This window comes from Calonectris borealis, chromosome 1 (genome assembly GCF_964195595.1).
Source record: "Calonectris borealis chromosome 1, bCalBor7.hap1.2, whole genome shotgun sequence".
Taxonomy (NCBI): domain Eukaryota; kingdom Metazoa; phylum Chordata; class Aves; order Procellariiformes; family Procellariidae; genus Calonectris; species Calonectris borealis.
In genome coordinates this window covers 208,462,243-208,480,818 of record NC_134312.1, presented here as the reverse complement: position 1 = coordinate 208,480,818, position 18,576 = coordinate 208,462,243, and the positions used below count along the sequence as shown (strand labels likewise).

General features: G+C 40.7%; 1 protein-coding gene across 3 annotated transcripts; it reads right to left on the bottom strand.

Annotated features, from left to right (window-relative positions):
* Positions 1 to 6: 6 nt before the first annotated feature.
* On the bottom strand, positions 7 to 17,702 carry CWC15 (CWC15 spliceosome associated protein). 3 transcript variants are annotated; one of them, XM_075140129.1, is made up of 7 exons: positions 17,684 to 17,702; positions 15,067 to 15,205; positions 12,865 to 12,977; positions 11,825 to 11,913; positions 10,945 to 11,055; positions 1,071 to 1,189; positions 7 to 356 (listed from the first exon to the last, which is right to left on the bottom strand). In XM_075140129.1, exons 2-7 carry the CDS (start codon positions 15,195 to 15,197, stop codon positions 227 to 229), a joined length of 693 nt encoding a protein of 230 aa, XP_074996230.1. In that variant the 5' UTR covers positions 15,198 to 15,205; positions 17,684 to 17,702; the 3' UTR covers positions 7 to 226. The 3 variants fall into 3 exon arrangements, with proteins under 3 accessions (XP_074996230.1, XP_074996228.1, XP_074996229.1); XM_075140127.1 differs by lacking the exon at positions 17,684 to 17,702 and adding an exon at positions 17,553 to 17,677; XM_075140128.1 differs by lacking the exon at positions 17,684 to 17,702 and adding an exon at positions 17,004 to 17,089.
* Between the last annotated feature and the right edge of the window lie 874 nt (positions 17,703 to 18,576).

The window sequence follows — 18,576 nt, the reverse complement described above, 5'->3', positions numbered from 1 at the left end:
AAAACATTCATGAAACACAAACTGATTTAATTAAAACTGAAAAGGAAAACATACTGCAGGAATAAAAACTCCAGATACATAGCAATTACTAATTATGAAGCTGTTGATGATCTTGGAAAAGCATTTGGGAATTCATGACCAGGTATTCAGCCTTGAGTTCTCAGGGAGAGGGAGGGAACAATCATGACCTTCCAAGTCCTTCAGCACCACTGCACATAAAATTGTACTACTTGATGTATTTTTCCATGAACTTTTTGTGAAATTCTGATCGCAGAGTATCATTCACAAATCTTTTGTCCTTTTTTGTTTCATCTATCCCCTTGGCACAATTCTTGAAGACAACATCATCATCCCATCTGAAAACAAAAGTGTTTAACTTAAGTAAGCTTGTATGAAAATTAGGTGCAATTTACAAAAATATATAAATGAAGTTTGGCCCTCCTATTTAAATGTACTAAGAACAACTAGTCATTAGGATTAGATTTTAGTCTTTAAGAAAAAAAGACCTATTCTTCTAATCCAAGCCATCTCCTACATGCTCCTGAGTTAGAAGCAAGATGAGTATCAGTAGATTAAAGGTTATTTTATCTTTACAGGAAATAATGACCAGTTGAACAGAGCAGAAGAAAACTTGAATCTAATGGCCCTAATTTTGATAAACTCAGTAATTGGAATATCTGCAAACAAGAATTGTATTCAGAAAAAGGCTGTTATTTATTAAGTCTAGTTGCACTAAAAAAAACCAAATAAACAAAAACCCTAAACCAGCTAGATTTTAAAGGGGAGCATAACATGAAATTTCTTGAGGAACTATTGTCCTGTTACTTTTTGTATCATTATGAACAATGTCAGACAAACACAATTCTCAATCTCTCTTTCTCTTTTTTTTAAACATAAAGTAGCAGGATGATTTGTTTAGACAAACGCGTCAGTATCCCAATTCTACATTACACCGCTTGTGACAAGATCTGAGGAAGGAAATAAAAAACAATGGCAGTGATGACATTTTCAGACTATGAGTTACAGGAGGGAGCAAGGGGATGGGAACCACAGTACAGATTGCACAGTACCTCCTCTTCACTTTGAAGTTTGCTTGAGGCTGTGCTGGGCCGGTAAGGTTCAGCAGCGGGTTACCACTCAGAATGTTCTCCATCCGAATTCTTTCTTCTTCAGCCTTTTGCTCTTGTTCCTGAGAACCAGAAATGGATACATTACTTTTCTGGGCCATTCTTCTCATCTAGTTGGTAGAGATAAACATTATGTAGCTGCGAACACCCACACAGATAGAGCTTTAATTCCTAACTCAGACTTTTCAGAGCGTTTGACACGCGTATGAGTAGAATAAGGATAGACGCAGAGCTACTCTAAAGAGCTTAACTTTGCTATTAAATTGTGAATGTAGCAACACTCATATCTGCTCTACTTACCTCTGACGTTCCACCAAATATTGTTAGATTCTAGCTTTACCATTTACGTATTTATTATATTAAAAACTGTATACAGATTAAAAGATTTTTTGTATCCTCATGAGAAAACAGAATACATTATACAATATTCATTAGGTGGAAGGAACCTTACAGCATGTTGAAACTTCTCTATTACCTTCAGCAATCTGCTTGGGTTTTACAACTACACCTTCCCCAGGGACCAGTTAAAAAGACTATTGAGAAATTTAAAATGAAACCGAGCAGTGGATGTCATAAGACTATTTAAGAGTTTTAATATTAAGGAGCAGAAAAATTTTCTTCTCCTTGTTCTGTCAAAAGCATGTAACTCAAGCCTAAGTGAAGCGCTGCACTACAGGCAACACAAAGTAGATTTCACTGCCCACGCTTGCAAGGTGTATTAATATATTTAGTGACTTAAATGTTCACAGACTTCAAAATGAATATGTAATATTCATTTTACATCAACATATTTTTCCACAACCTTTCAAATGTATTACAAGGACTGCTCTTTGATGAAAGTACCAGAAGGAAAAAAAAATATAATTCTTTAATTTGGATGACTAACTAGGTCTCCCGCTCCCTGAAGTATAGTCTGAAGACATTCTACTTAAAAAATGCACCGAAAACTGATTAGCACTGCAGGAGATTTGAACCACGGCTTTTAAAAATGATATAAACTAAAGACAAAGAGATCACAAAGTTGGGTTTTTTTTTTCCAAACCACAGCAAATTCATGGCTGAGGGGTGCTATGGGATCCCAAAAGAGGAAATGTTTTTCTTGATGATAGCGTTTACAAGGTTTAAGTGCTAAACTTGGACACTGATGCTAGCCAGAGTTCTCTAGCTTCAAACATTTAATCAATACTAAGTGATGTATTACTGAAACTATCTACAATTTACAATGTTTTTCAATTGGACTGATCAGTCATGTGGAATATTCCTATAAAACACTCCAACCCTCTTAAGAACAGTACCAACATACATACGAATACTAGATGATGCAGGGTCACTGGTAAAGATTTTACCTTTCAAAATCTACTCAAGTTTTAGTTATGAAAAAACACCTACCATTACACTGCTTCTCACAGGTAGAACTCAGAACCAGCCGCAATTAATTGCTAGTGGGATGGGAAAAGCTCCCCAAAAGGGCATATTGCTTAAAAGCATGGCACAGCCCTGAAATGCCCTTATTAAAACACGTGCGTAGGCAAAACTTGCCCTTGCTGCTGTATCCATGCAGCTTTAACACAAACTGCAGCAGTTAAAAGTTAGTAACACAAATAAACTAAAGTTTTGCATTTTCAAACACAGCTCTAAATCCAACATTTGCATTCCAACTTCAGTTGTTATTACCACCCCAGTAAATAAGGAAACACAGAGAACAAACATATTTGATATGGAACAGCAATTTCCCCCGTATTAGAAATACAAATTCAAATTATACATTTCTCTCCTCTGTGGATTAGAGACAAGAAATGCATGCAGCTTCTTCTGCACAGTATGCCAACCTTTAATTTACCATCTTCTTTCCCCGTAACATGGAGGAGCCAACAGCAGTGAAATCCGATTTACTGCAGTCTGTGTCGTGTTCCCACCAGAAGTCAAGCAGCTCTTAAGACTACTGTACAGCACGTGCATGCAAAGCACTAATTTGAAACCAAGCAAAATCAAAGATAATAGTACAAGCAAAAAAAATTAGTATTGATTTTCAGGTACTTCCCGAGAGGTGATCAGATTCTGTTTAAGCCCATTAGGCAAATCTACAGCAGGATGCAAGCATGTGAAGTGTTCTCTGTGTTGTCCAAAATCAGGTAGGCTCTGCCTCATTAAATTTAATCTCTGATGCTCCATTAAAAGCGAGACTTTGAAAAAACAAGAGGTCTGGGACAAATCTTAAAAGCAGTAAGAATGCTACAAACCAAAAATTCATACTGGACTATACTCAAGAGAAGGTAGCACTAATAAAAGCATTGTAAGAAATTAATACTCCCCTGTTGACAAATGCTTCTGTAGAGAGAACTTCCAAGTTTATATATGCAAACAGACACAGCAGTTTTCCATTTTAGAGCTGAACTCCAGGGGAACTCTTCTCAAGGTGGCATGCAGAGCATGGCACAGTCTCACGCTCAAATTTCTAAGACATTAACTTCGGCCATGATCCAAAGTTACTGAACCTGTGCATCATGCACCGCTTTATCTAGGGCACACATAAATATCTTATGCAGGTTTTTTTTTTTTTAATGATGCATGAAAATGCATCCGCACACCACTGACAAATACAGAACTACAATGCACTCCACACACAGTGTTTATTCGATGGTCAAAAGTCCACTGGAATCAGTCAGCATCTTTTTGGGGGCGGGGGGGGAATTACAGTTCTTTTCCCCCTTTTTGCCCTGTGTCAGATTTAATCTCAACAGCTCCTAAAAAGCTGATTGTTCCAGCATTCTCTACCATGCATGAAGAGAAGTGAAAAGCACTCAGTCATCTGAATCATTAGAAAAAGATAAAGTCAATATTAAGAATCCTAAAAAAAAAATGCATACAGTAGTAACTACTCCAATGTTCTTATTACACACAGATGCACACTTAACTTTTCTATAATAAGATTTTAAAAAGGCATGTTAGGCATCATCCTAACTTTTACCTGCTTTACATAACGCATGTAATATCCCTCAGCCTCAATTAGCCTGACATAGTTCACTTTCTGTTAACGAAAAAAGCATTATCAGACTAAAGTGACAAAATGTAGAGAAGGAAAACCAAAACTGAAATAACACTTTTAAGAAGCGTTACGCTACAGCAGTAGTATATGACTAAGAGCAGGACTTAGCTCCGGATTAAGACACTACATCTAGGTATCTGCTTGTAGGCATCTGAGCTCACATCTCAGCAGAGATCTAGAGAATACAATAAGGAGTCAAGACAGCTCTTCTGCTCACGCTAAACTACACACACAGGAGACCAACCACGCTCCAGGCTCTACTGACTGCATCTCCACTGCACCACCAAGGAAGCTGGGATACATAACTTGTACATTGACCCCAACAACTTGGCATTTCAAGCTCAACTGAATTCTGTCTAAAACTGCTCATTGCTAGCAAAAAACTACATTGACTCAAGTCAACTACGCTTCCAGAGGACTAGACGGTAGCAAAAATTGCACTATAATCAAAAGAAATGGTAGGCGCAATCTTGGGAATTTCAAATGATTACATTTTACTTTTGCACCTATTAAATTATTAAAAACAATTATGAACACAATGCTAACAGAAACTGTCAAACATTCTTTTATTGTGACAACAGTTACAGCAAACACCCATGAATCTTACTTTCAAAGCTTGATTCTCCCTATCGCCTGTCAGAGATGCTGCAGAGCCCCTGGGCACTTGTGCGACCGTTCGCTGTTTCTCAGCTCTGTTCACAAACAGAACTCTGCTGTCTTTTAGACCTGCAGAGGCAGAACAACTAGAAGTAGTAACAAACTGCGTAAGCTTATCTTTGTCATTAAAGATCAACAGATTAGAGTCTGAAAGGAAACAGGGAACAGATCTGTTGAGTAAGGCATCGCCAGTTTTAGTCACTTTACAAAGACAACCTGTCACGCGTGGTAATTTATTTATGGAATTCAGTCGTTCAAGGCTGTTCTAGTTTGGATGACATTTCAACACATTTGCTACAAGTTTTAGGAAGCAGGCTAATTCTGAAGATTAGTCTTGAAGATTTTTTGTATTATTTAGCTTCACTAAAACCACCTAAAGAAGGTATTCAAGATTAAAAAAAAGGTAATTTACTAAGTTTTGTATCTTAGAGACATGACATGGAGGAAATACTAGATATAACTCACAGTGGTGTAAAGTTGACATTTACACTTAAGCTAAGTTATACATTTTGGCCAGAGCTGCAGAATCCCTCATCTCCAGCCAAATGAGGTTTTCATTATGTTTCAGAATTTTCCACATCAATCTTCCATTGCCCACTCCTCCACTGAAAGCCAGGACGCTCCAGGCGATGGAGCATGGGTTGTATCAAATCAAACAGACCAGACATAACCTTCATAGCTGTCTGAGCTTCACACCTCTGAGGCACGATCAAGCACAGCTGTTCACAAAATAAGTGGCTCGGGTTGCTCCAAAGCCTACATTGTTCTTTTGTGTGGTGGAACAAAGGCTTATTAAGCTAAAACACTATGGATACAACAAACCCACAACAGAAGAAAAGCCTAAAGGGGAAAATAGTATTTCTCTACTTACTCCACCTTTTCTAAAATAATGCCTCTTTGCCTGCCTTTCCGTTCAGCAAGACAAGGTACACAACTCTTTTCCTAAGCCATTTTAACAAAAAACCATGCTACAGATTATTCCATCACTACAGACAGCAGCGTTGTGCTTTTCAATGGCAGCGTGTTGCACCGACTATCTGCACAGATGAATCAGAAGTCAACCATGTTGTAACCACCATGTTAGAAGCAGAGGCAATAAAAACGGAATATTATGGTGTGGGGAATAAGACTGGACTGGTTGAGGGAGTCCCATACCCCAAGGAAGCAGATGGAGACGCTGCTATGTGAATTAGATCTCAAAGCAAGCCTCCACTGTACAATTGAACTCACCATGTGGCATCACAGTCAGGGAAAAAAAAAAGCGGACAAAACTGTTATTAACCTTAACTAAACAATTATTTCTTATCTTGCTGTAAGAATAACAGCCCCTTGGCATATTTGTTTCTGACCGCAAAGGAAAGAAAAACATTATTGTTACCATGGTTATTTTTTTTTTAGTATAGTTCCTACCCTTAGCACAGAGCAAGATCACTTTTACAGAAAGTGCTGAAATTCCTGAAATGACTCCACTGTATTAAAGTAAGTTATCCTGTTCAGTTTTTAAAGACATTAAGTAGCTGAAAGAAAACCTGAAATACCCACATTTCATTGAAGGCTGGGGGGGGGAAATGAATTAAAAAAAATCACATAACCTTATTTAAAGGCTAATTTTTGAATGACAAACCACGACAGCACTGCCTTTAGCAGCAGGGAACAAAACTCAATAATGCAGAAATCCACTCCAGTTATTTGATCCTGTGCAAATTACTAACTCAATGCAATACAGCAATTCAAATAACTGATTGGAACTTCAAAAAATAAGAGCACAGAGCAATCACAACTGCAGTGTGTATACGCAGATTTGTTGTCATTTTGCCCACAAGGGAGGGGACATTATCGTTAGTTCTTGGCAAGGGTAAGTATTGCTAGCATGTCTCAGACATTTAATGACGAAACATACTCTGCCATCTGCTTTTGCCTCTTTATTGAAATTCTTTCTTAATCAGTGATTTGATATTCTAGTTTTAGTTAGACCCTTAAAATTTAAGTGAAAAGGTTAATATTTATCAAGATTCATTTACTAATATTTCATTTGAAAGTCTGTGACATGGCTAAAACACAGGACAGAGCTAAGATCTATTTTCACCATTGGTAAAGCAATACAGTCAGTTACAGGGAAACACTTGGTGAAATAAAACTGTAAGAAAAAAAAACAAAAACTTTAAGTCTATTCTCAGACTTAAACATCTCAGCATAAAATGACTGGATGTTAAAATAGCTTTGCTGGAACTGCGCACATACATTCAGCTGCTCACTGGTTTGAGGTTTGTTTTTAATTATTTCAATTTACCTTTTAAGGAAGTGCTTGAAAATTGAAGATCAAGAGCATTGTAATGCTGAATTTGGAATATTGAAATGTTTCCATGAAACCTATCCATGGATAGTTCACATAGACAGCAGACCTAGCGTTTGTACAGTTTTAGACAGACCCAGAATTATTCTACAGAAATGGCTTTCAAAACTAAAATTTCCTGCTCAACTTAGTGTCTACTAGAAACAAGCTGAGCGAATAAAACTGTGAAGGGCGTGAGAAAAGTCAGGACTCCTCCCATGCTCAATCAGTTTTTAAAAACGCTCGTAGTATTTATTTAATGTTTCTACAGAATTCAAGGGAATTTAAGCATTTTGAGGAGCTAACAGGCTTTGACAGCAATTGCTTATTTGGTTGACAAACAGATTAAAGGGAAAAATCAGTGTGAAGGAAGTTAGAATCTCTTAATACTAACATTTGTCAAAATCAGATTTAGAGGATTTCTATGGAAATTGGTATTACCACATAAGGGAAGTTAACGGAGAGCATGATGATCTGAAAAAAAGCAGATTCTCATCTTTTGTTTTTAACTGCTGTCTCACCATGCATTTTAAACGGTGCAGTACTCCTTTCATGGCAACTTAAATACTGGATACCAAAGTGATGAGTGAAAACAGTTAACAAAAATACAGTTTACTTTAAATGAAGTTTCAGAAATAATTGGACTAGCATTTTAGTAAATCAAAAAGTATCAGGAAAAAATGTACACATGGCACAAATTTGGGATATATTACTGGTTTTTACCCACTTCATCTTGTTAAGACCCTGGCATGTTCCAAGAAGATGCAGAGACATGTTAATCTGTCTGTATAACAACAAAGAGATTTGAGAATGACATGCAGAAGAGTGAACAGGCATTCACTCTGCAGTTCCCCTCTGCCTTGCCACTGGTTTACCCAAGCTGTCTACTATGGACAGCAGTGTTTCAGCAGATGAACCATCCCTGTATGTGGATTAGGACTAACAGTGACTACACAATTAAGATTTTACACGAGACGTTATCCTGAAGGCAGCTGGATGACTAATATAAGGTTACTTATAAAATTAGGTTTAAATTACGGTTTGCAATACATAATAACATGAAATCCCACATATCTGAAAGAAAAAGGGATTTACATAAAATGGCTAGAAAATGCTTTGCCAGTAACACCTTATTTCAAAGCCATGGAAAACAAGGCACAATCTAAACAGATTGCACCCCTAAAGCCAACATACGTAAGTGATCTTTCCTAAGGAGACCCTTACTCCCAAAGACTCTTTCCAAGGCTGCGCCCCACCTTGGTTTTTACTTTTTCTATCAACATAGTCTTAGTTTCCTACTCTCAAAAAACCCCAAGAAAATAAAATTCCAAGTACCTGTACAGCACCCACTGTTAATGAAGACATCACTTTTTAAGACAGCCATCAGCCACCAACCAGTGAAAGGATGAACAGAGTAGGTAGTGAGCGTGCAACAGCGTGCACTGTTGCAAATAAATAACTAATAGTTATTTTTAGGAAGAAACAAACTTATTCATTTCAGATAAGCGTGCATGTTTTCAGTATGCATGTGGCATTGGACATTATAAACCCTGCTTCTGGGGGAAGGAGAACATCCATGAAGGTAAAAAATAGTACCAGTTAAGAGCCAGCAAAATAAAACAAGTGCTACACTAAATACTTCATAGCTTTTAGCACCCTCTAGTGACAAAATAAGAACTTCATAGAGATGATAACATTCCTGCTTTCTATACACTGAACAGAGAAGCATGCACTTGGCTGTCTGTGCTGCGATTTACTACCATTATTTTCCTAATGCAAGTTTTCTACGCTGAAATGTGACAAGTCATGCTGTTTAATCTAGATATATAATTTCAACTATCAGGCAAAGTGAAAAATCCATATAGCTCTAAGCTTTCAATTTTAAGCACTGTACAAGAACAGCTGAAGTAGAAGTCTTCCCTACACACTGCTACCCTTAATTTGTAGTTTAGTACATTTCACACAGGAATACATGAAAGAATTGTTGCCAGTGTTTTTAAGTCACTTTCACCATGTTATTACTGCAGAACACAATTTCATGACTGCATGATGTGCTTCAAATGCCGAGATAAAGAGATGAGAGACACTTTCAGACACACTTTAATGTAAAAGACCACTCACAGGTCAGGTGGAGAAGCAAGTATCAACAGTCTTCTACAGCAAAATTTCTGCACTAAACCAGCATGATACAGCTTTTAGCCTTCCAAAATACTTAACTCCAAAATTGCAAAGCTCACTGGATTTACAGGCCTTGTTGATTCTAAAGGTAAATTTCTATATTGTTAGCCAAGCGTGGTCAAGCACTACATTGCTGCCTACAGCATTTAAAACATTATTCTCACCTAGCTGTTCCTAGTGTCTGCTAGAGGCTATGTCCTGTTCACTGCCAGTTGACTCTACTGGAAAGCATTTGTGAAAAACACAACGCTATAAGCGTGCGTATTTATCTATGATAAGATTATGAGTAGTGCAGAGGCATCAAAACATTAAGTTGTCACAGCAGTAAAGATCCTGATCAGCACTTAATGTTTATTTAGCATGTTCTAAAAACATCTCAGATTACCTTATGCAAAGATGACAAGGTTGTTTTTTATTTGTTTGTTTGTTGTTGTTGTTGGGGTTTTTTTTACACTGATGTAGAATCTACGTATAACATACAAAATTACTCAAACCGAGGTATGCAACATTTTTCAAAATCACTAAAACAATTTAAGCCCCACTCAAAAAAAAACTAAAAGCAGAAGAGGGAATGCTGCTCATATCCACCACTTCTGTTGCACCACCAGAGGCAGAGCGTTTCAGTAGTACAGATGAAATACCGGGATTCTAAACTCTGTTGCAATACAATGTTAGAGCCAGTACAGCTCATCCTAAGTCCTGATCAGTTTGACAACACAGACTATTCCCAGAACAATCCCTAGAAGTCAATTCATCAATCAGGGATTTTGCTAATGCGCTCCCCCCCAACAGTATCTCTTGCACCAAGGAGGTGTGGGAGCCAATGGCATCGGATGTGATCCCACTCATGGGAAAACAATCTCTAACTACAGGGCCTTCCCTCCCCTTTCAAGGGCAGAACATGGTGTTTCTACCTGTAGAGAGAGAGATTATAGGGAGGTGCGAAGGCTATGTGTGAATTGACTTTCCAAGTTCTGAAAAGACTGCCGTATTATTATTAATTTTTGTGGAGACATTTTTCAAATAAACTTGCCTGTGTATAATCACATGAAAATAGTTCTGGTCTTACAACTGGTGCTCCTTGCCAAGGCAATGCAGCACCAATGCCGTGAAAGAGCAACTACTGTATAAAACTTTCAGCCATAAGCAAAAGCATCAAAAAGCATACATATTTTAATTCATAAATATACTTTAAAAAAAAAAAATCTTACTTCTTGTTTCATAAAAGCTAGTTAACAAATGAAATTACACTGAGTAGTATTTAGGTCACTAATGCCACTATATAGTTTGGTATGATAGCAAGAGAAGGACTTGCATATGAACAGCAAGATTATCTTGACTCAATGCCTCTACAAAGTGGTGGGAAAGCAAATAAAATGTTTTAGTGAGTAAAATGTTCAGTATTTCTACTGAAGAAAAAAATTCTTGACAACAATTATTAGATAGAAGAACAAATCCATCAGACTCCACTTGAGAAGAGTTTTGAAGGGCACTTACTTTGTTGACCAGTTCTCTCTCGTTCTAAGTACTTAAGGCACACCAGTTTTAATAAACACCAGTTTGCAAAAAACTGCAAAGATGCCCTTTAATGGGTGAGATTTTACCTTTCGAGCCTGTTCCTCAGCTCGTTCTTTCTTGATTTTTTCCAGTTCAGCCAAAAGAGCTGCAGTGTCATCATCATCACTGTCTTCCAAGTCCTCATCTTCATCATCTTCCTAATAGCAGCAAATGGAAACAAGAAGCAGCTCGTTCATTTCATTTAATAAAAACAGCCCTGGTCTGCCCAGGTAAGGCTGCAATTTGCTGCTAGCTAATTTCTGAAGTACTTGGGTGCTTGTAGCAGCAGCAAATACAATACAAACAGTTTATTCACTCTTGTACAGTAAAATATGTTTGTGCTTTTTGGATGACTGCATTTTTATAATTCAAATGCTATGTAGTTGACAGATTCTAGAGAATGACTGCCCTCAATCACTCTCTAATCATTGTAACGTAAGTCATTATAATAGTGTGCTCGAATACCCCGTCCAATATTGTTGGGACCAAATATAACAGGATTAAAAAAAACCTCAGCTTACTGTCAAGCCTTAGACCTAACTCCTAGATGTCAGCATGAGGAGAGGAGTGAAGAGCAAGAATCCATTGCTCATGCAGACAGTCAGGGTATCTCAACAGTTCTACCTTAGGGGAATTTTAACTAACCTAGTAGTTGACTGAGTCTAAAAAGTCACCCATTCCCCATACATTAAACAGTATTTTCAGTTCCCTAGTTTTTGTGTGCTTTCCAAGAATACCATTACAGCATGGACCTGAATCCTCTGAACCATTCTGGACTTCCACCACAGCAGAGTAACTGTAAAAGGAAGATATGTTGGAACCTGTCTTAAATCTTTAGCAGATCTAAAACTATATACTCTATTAACAGCTTTCATTGTCCTGAAGGCAGGACGATGAAAGGAAATAAGACAGAAAAGAGATACATACATCAGTAAGCGGATCATCTGCATCAAGATTAGCTGCAGGAATCTGGTCTAGCCGAGGCTTCTTAGACACAGAAGATGAAGTTGTGTGTTCTATGGCATACGATTTACAAAAAAAAAAAAAAAAAAAAAAGCAACTAAGTCACTTCATTTAACAGCACCTAATGTCAGAAAGCAAAAACCTTCACAAAGATTGCATTAGAGTAAGAGATACAAGCTTATGCTTACTTTTTCCTCACTTCTCAATCTTAATGCCTATGCTAATTCCTCCCCTGTAGGTATCCTCAAGGGAAGCACTAACATCCCCAAACTTAGAATTTGACCTCCAAAAGTTTTTTGAAGTCATTATTTCAAGAAGGAAAAACAGCAGAAGAAAAAGCTGTGGAGAAATATCCTTATTCTATATATCCAGTCGGAGAGTTCGCAGTGGAGATCACCCCAAAGCACTACTGTTGGCCAGTTTGGTCCAAACCACATCTGCTTTCGTTTGTGAACTTGAGAGCGCCACAATAGCGCTGTACATTTCACACCTACACCTAAAGTACCTAAATTCTGTCAAGCTTAATATTATAAATGACTAGTTCTCAAAAAACACACCTTTGAGTCATTTTAATTATCATTTCACTATACCTGAACAGAATTGCATACTTTAAAAAATGGATTTATTGTTATACTGGTGCTGCAACACTAGAAGATGAGTCATTCCCCTTCTCCTTCCTGTCCCGCTTGTCCAAGTACAAAAAAAGCCCTTTATTAGCTGTACATACTTGTTGCCAATTCTTTACAATCATACTGTATCAGCTGGCCTGCATGATGGCCTACGCTGTTCTACTGACTGGCCTAGATTTTTGCCTAGCACGAAGCCAGCATGAAAGCCAGTGGACATTCCCTTGCAGGTCAACAGCTCTGAACTATCAGACCAATACCCTAAATTCTACTCTCATGACATGCTGTCTGCAACCTGCAAACTCCTTACAGCGCCGAGTTTTGTGCAAGAGCAATGCCACACAAAGGTATTAAGATTTTTTGTTTCTTTGTTTTTACCTCTGGTTGGTCTGTCTCTATTCTTTTCTCTTGCAGCGACCCGCTCTCTCTCCTCCAGCTCCCTTCTGAAATCACGGTTACGCACCTCTTCAGGAGCATCCTGAGTGGTCTGTCTAAAACAACATGAGGGGGGAAGAAGTTGAAGCTGCAGGTGGGAGCAATTTTTTGAAGGACGTCACTAAATCCTGGAGTGAACAGGTAAGTATAAAGAATAAGAACTGAGTACTATGCAGACATATGTTTCTTTATTCTCTCTTCATCAGCCCCCTTCTCTGTATGCGTTACACACACACAGACACGCAATGCCACGCACACATGCTCCATCCAATGGCTCTCAAATGAATTAAAAGACCCTATATAACTTCCTGCAAAAACAGGATGACTACATCTACCTCTTGTGGCTACGTCTAAATCTTCTGTTCTGCAGCAGCCCAAGCCCAGTCCTAGCAGACATCCACCAGCATTATGATCAACTTTCCTCGCTGTTTTATCATCCCAAGTTGCTGCTGCAAACAGTCTCTAAGGCTTACAGATAAGACCAAGACTAGAACATACCTTTCATAAACCTTTTCCCCTCCAAGAGACATACCAGATAATCTCCCATGACCATAAAAAAAAAAGTTGGGAGAACAGGCAAAACACTACCTTTAGTGAAACATATTGCAAATATATGTTTTTCCCTCTTTTATGTAACACACGCTGGACAAAAGCAACGGACTATTTATATTTGAGTCATACTAAGTTCAACCTAGAGAGCACTGAATTTTCTGTGGAAATCTTGAAAAGAACTAATGAATAAAAAAAAGCAGCAGTTCCTTTCACCTTTCTGTGAACCCAGTGCTAAAAATAAGAGTGCCTGGAAGAAACCCAGACTTCAGCCATTGTAAATACATGTGTGCACAGCCTGTCTTTATGATGAAGTATGTAATTTGCTTTTGTAATTAAAAACCTGAACTTGGAATCCCTGATATAGCTGCAAAATCTTCCCAAACCCTGTGTCATTCAAGCGAACATGAATGGGACTGAAACACTGAACTTTTCCTGCAATGATGCGGTCCTGGCAATTTAACAAAGACAACTTTGTATTAGGTATTTGGGAGAAAGAACAGAAGACACTTAATGCCCCCTCATCTCTCTCTCACACACACGGAGGCATTTGTTAAAACATTCATTGTATATTCCTGCACATATTTGTCCCCACACACTTCTTTCAAAGCAACAGACTGGTGTTCCAAACCCCATTTTGTTTAAAGAAACAAACCACCAGCAATTTTTCTCATAATAACAAAATGCATTCGACAGCACTTTTTGTGCTGTTGATTTTGGTATTCTCCAAAGCACTCCAACTCCCTTATCCATACGTATTCTTCAAACCAAAGGGTCAGGAGGAGAGAGGTGAAAGGGTAAACACCTGCACAAAAAAGTGCAAATGTAAAACCTTAACAGTAATTTCACTGACAAGAGTAACATCAGCTAGATGAAAAAACATTTCTAAGCTGACACATTTCATTTAAATTCCAGGTATCTGTATCACACTGACTCCAGATTTCATTTCATCTTTCAACAGGATAACGAAGATGTGTTATGCACTTCAAACAGAGGAAAATATTCATAAGATACCATTATCTTTCACACTGATTAAAGCAATTTCCTCTGTCAGGACCCGCATGAGCCACTTGCAGTGATGAGCCACATCAGCTCTTCCAACACGTATTACTGCCTGAGTGCTATCCGATGATTCCCCTGCCTCCTTTTAATGCCCTTTCCCAGCGGTCCTTTGCCAAATACATGATGTGGTTTTCCTGCTTTTAAGACATGCTCAACTTCACTCCTCTTATCCCATTCTGCTCTGCAAGTGACAGCACCCTCAGTGGCTCAGTCAGCTCCTACCGTTCCCATTGATTTTTCGCTCCACTGCACTGCCTGAAATGCTTTGTCTCACTTTCTTCTGACAATTCACTTCCATAAGCAGTAATAAATACCACTAAAATGAAACCTCTCCAATTACTTGCAACGCATTTGATCTCTTAAGTCTGCTTTCGAGACTTGCACTTTCAGCCCACTCGTTCCATGCTGCTGCGCAATCTCCGGTGCCTGCTCAGTGTCATGAACATCTACTGTGAAAAATTTCAGAGTACCACTCACAACAAAAAAATCATTCCCAGCCTGTTTTGCTGTGAGACCAAAAAAACCAACACCAACCTGTATTTGATTTTAGTATGAGAAGGAAGGTCTCTGCTGGAATATTGTTTGGATAGCTGACTTAAGTCTCCTTCACCTTTTCCTCTTCCTCCTCTTGCAGGTTCAAATGTTGGCCTCGCTGCTGTCGTCATTTTAACTACTACAGAATCAAGGATAAAAAACAGTTGTTACTACAACTTACAGTGAAAGACATTCATCAGAAGCTACGTTGTTCCTAAAACTGTCGCAGCAATGATAAGTCCCACTACACAATATCAGCTATCACTTGCCACATGATCCTCAAAACTTAAGGAGCTTTTTATTGACAGAATCTATTCAGATTTTCAAGAGAAATTAACTTCCAATGTCTTTGAAAGATGATACACAGACTCCAACAAGAATGCGAAGCTACATTTACAAAGTAAATAAAAATTCCCAGGAGCCAATCTCCTATCTTTAAGGCAAGTGGTACAGTCTTGTAACTAAACCCTTTCCCCTCCTGCAAAATGACAGCCAGAAATGACTCCCTACTGGGAATGACCCCTCTGTTACTCCCCAAACTGTACCTAGGTATCATCACCAGAAATGCTGGCTGACGCGGACCGTAGCATGCCGAGGATGGTGTTGATAATTAAATATGATGAAGATCACGCACTCTGAATGCTCCAGCCCTCACCCTGGCCCTGTTCAGTCCTCTGGTACAGGTACAGCACTGCCATTAATGCTGCAGCACAGCCCTTTGGGATCGACCTGAGCAGAGCTCCAGCTGGTCACCAAAACTGTCTGATGAGCTGGGGTTAATGTTTCCCTGGTAGCACAAGGCCGACAGCTTTACCCTTATGCAAACTAAATGCAATGAACAAAGCTCAGACAAATGCAGAAGTTTCCACCAGCTCTCGTTTAGAAACTACAAGAACTCATGCACCACCAGCATGTCCTAAAAATGAACTAGCTGATGCCCGAAGTTGCTACTATCAATTCTTCTGTGGCAAAGGAGTGAAACAGACTCTGACCAGCCTCAGTCACATAGACACCCTGTCAGCATGTGCTGCGTTCAGCACTGCCAGAGAGGAGACCCTGCAATCCTAAACTGCTATGCCAAGAGTTTAAGATGGCCAACCAATGCCAAAAATACCCTGTAAGATCAACCTGGGCCATCTTAAATCTATTATCTGAAACTGCTCATTCCTGCTTCACCAAGACACACGCATCCATTAATCACTGACTAAAGATATACAAGACACAAGACAGACACATCTGCAGATGTACATAAAGGCACCAGTCCAAGGCACCGGTCCTACCCACCAGAAGGCTGGATGTTAAAGAATGACAAGAGAACATTTTAAAGAATGTTAAAAAGCAGAGGAAAAAAAATTGTATTGTTCCATATGCTTTTGTGATACAGAAACAAAAGTCATTTATGCTCTGCTTGCATTATTTGTTATTGTTTCATTTTTAATGAGATTACAAAACACATGACTTCAGTGTTAAAATCATAACATTAATTTGTCGCTCAAAGTAACATCCCCTCAGGCAGAACACAGTTACTGACACTGAACTGCTACTCAGAAAAGAGTTAACAGACAGAAACACCTTTAAAAGAAGTGAGACAGTAACTAGCCTTGGCTCGTTGACCAAGGATTGCTGACACTTTTCAGTGACGCTCTGCAAGTCAGCTGGAGCTCAGCAAGACATTTTAGCTCTGTCTTGGCACACACTCTGCCAGACTACAATCCAAGAAAGCCACTTGCTCTCAGAACCTATCTGTGTTAATTAAATGTAATAGGGAGAATCTATGAGTTCAGGTGAAGAATCAGATACAACATGACTGCATAGTTTCATGAGGCATTAAATCCCCTGGAAACTATCCCTGTTTCTTTCTCCCGTCAGTTTGCACTTGGCTTGGCCTTAAAGGACCCAAACTCAATCCAAAACCGCTCAGGGACCGTCACACTGACCTCTTAAGTTTCAGAAACACAGCCTTGGAGAACGCTTTTCAGTGCTACACGAAGACAGGACCGGCCAAGCAGGGTTTATTAGCTCACTTCCAAACCGAGCGAAAGTGACTGGGCTTGACCTGGAGCTGAGCTGCCCCGGCCAGGCAGCGCTGCGCATCCCCGCTGGACCCCTCCTGACCGCCGTCACGGGGGAGCCCGACCCCGGCCACAGCCCGCCCCAGCAATCACCCCGCGGAAACCCAGACCCGCAGCAGGCGCTGGAGCACTGCGCCGCTCCCGCCTCCACCCAGCGGGTTCCCTCACACCGCCTGGTACCTGGAGCTCCGCCGTGAGGCCCGCAGGCCGCCCCTTCACCCCCCAACCCAACCACCCTCCGCTGCTCTCCTCAGCCACGCTCCCGCCCCAGCTCACCCCCGACCCGGCCGCAGCCCGTCCCCACGCAGGGACACCCCTCTCCAGCACCCCTAACCCAGGGCCGCCTTTTCCCCCCTCAGGGACCCACCACAGCCCTCCAGCAGCCCCACGCCCTCCACCTCTCCGAGTACTTACACTCCCGCCTCCTCCCACCCTGCGCAACCAAGCCCTTACGCCACCGCCATAATTCCGCCAAGCGCCCACAAGGCACCGCGCGGAAACCATAGACACAACGCGGCGGACGCCGCCGCCGAAGGAGGACTTACCATAGAGAGGGCTGGCGGGACTGTCACGTGAGGGAGGGGAGCGTGTCCGCCATGATGGCTGCCGAGGCGGAAGTGGGCGCTGTGGCAGCGTTGCTGCCTGCGTAGCAATGGCGGCCTCCTCCTACCTTTCTCCTGCTCAGGCCGGGGTCGGGCGAGCCCAGCCCGGAACAGGGAGCTCGGGGCGCCCGTCTGCGGGCGCGGGGTTGCCCTGGAGGAAGCCCGTGCCCTGAGGTGCTACCAGGCCGTGGCCCTGCGCTGGTCCTGGCCGGGCAAGGCCTCCCCTCGGCGGCCTGTGCAGGCCGTGGGGCTCCCGGCGGTGCGGTGAGGGGAAGCCAGGGGACAGGTGGGCGGAGAGAGAGGACCTCAGGACATACTGCAAGCATAACTGTAACCTACTGGTGTGAGCCACTGTCGGGTCTCCTCTCACAAATTAGCTCATGCATAGACTTGTAAGTTGCTTATCTCAGAGGAGTCTGCCCAGAGGCTGCTCGCTTGATGTAGGAGGCTTGGAAAAGGATTAGTTATGTGAAACAGCACTTCACGGCTTCAAAGTACTCAGCCTGGGTATCAGTGCAAGGGGGGCTGGAATGATGAGGGAATGGCCATGGAAGAGGGAAGGGATTAAGGAGATAGGGCTGGGATCCTTGTGGGGAAGCTGGGGAAAGACAGAAACAAGGCAGCTGGAGGGAGAGGGAATACCTCTCAGTCATTCTCTGTGCTCAGAGGCCTGTATTAGCAACATTAGCCTAAGCCCAACTGTCCATCAGCAAGCCCCCGCACCCCCTTACAACGAACTCCTTTACATGATGTATATTCATTGCTGTCTCTGTAAAGAAGCCAAAGTGTAAAGGAGCATCACTTGGGCATTAAATTCCCCCTCTTAAAATGCAGTT

Excerpts from the sequence above, each read along its gene's own strand:
- CWC15 (XM_075140129.1), bottom strand. The coding sequence starts at position 15,197 with ATGACGACAGCAGCGAGGCCAACATTTGAACCTGCAAGAGGAGGAAGA. Across the intron at positions 12,978-15,066 it reads CATACTAAAATCAAATACAG|ACAGACCACTCAGGATGCTC; the intron begins GTTGGTGTTGGT and ends ATGTTGTTTTAG. Across the intron at positions 11,914-12,864 it reads TAGAGACAGACCAACCAGAG|AACACACAACTTCATCTTCT; the intron begins GTAAAAACAAAG and ends CGTATGCCATAG.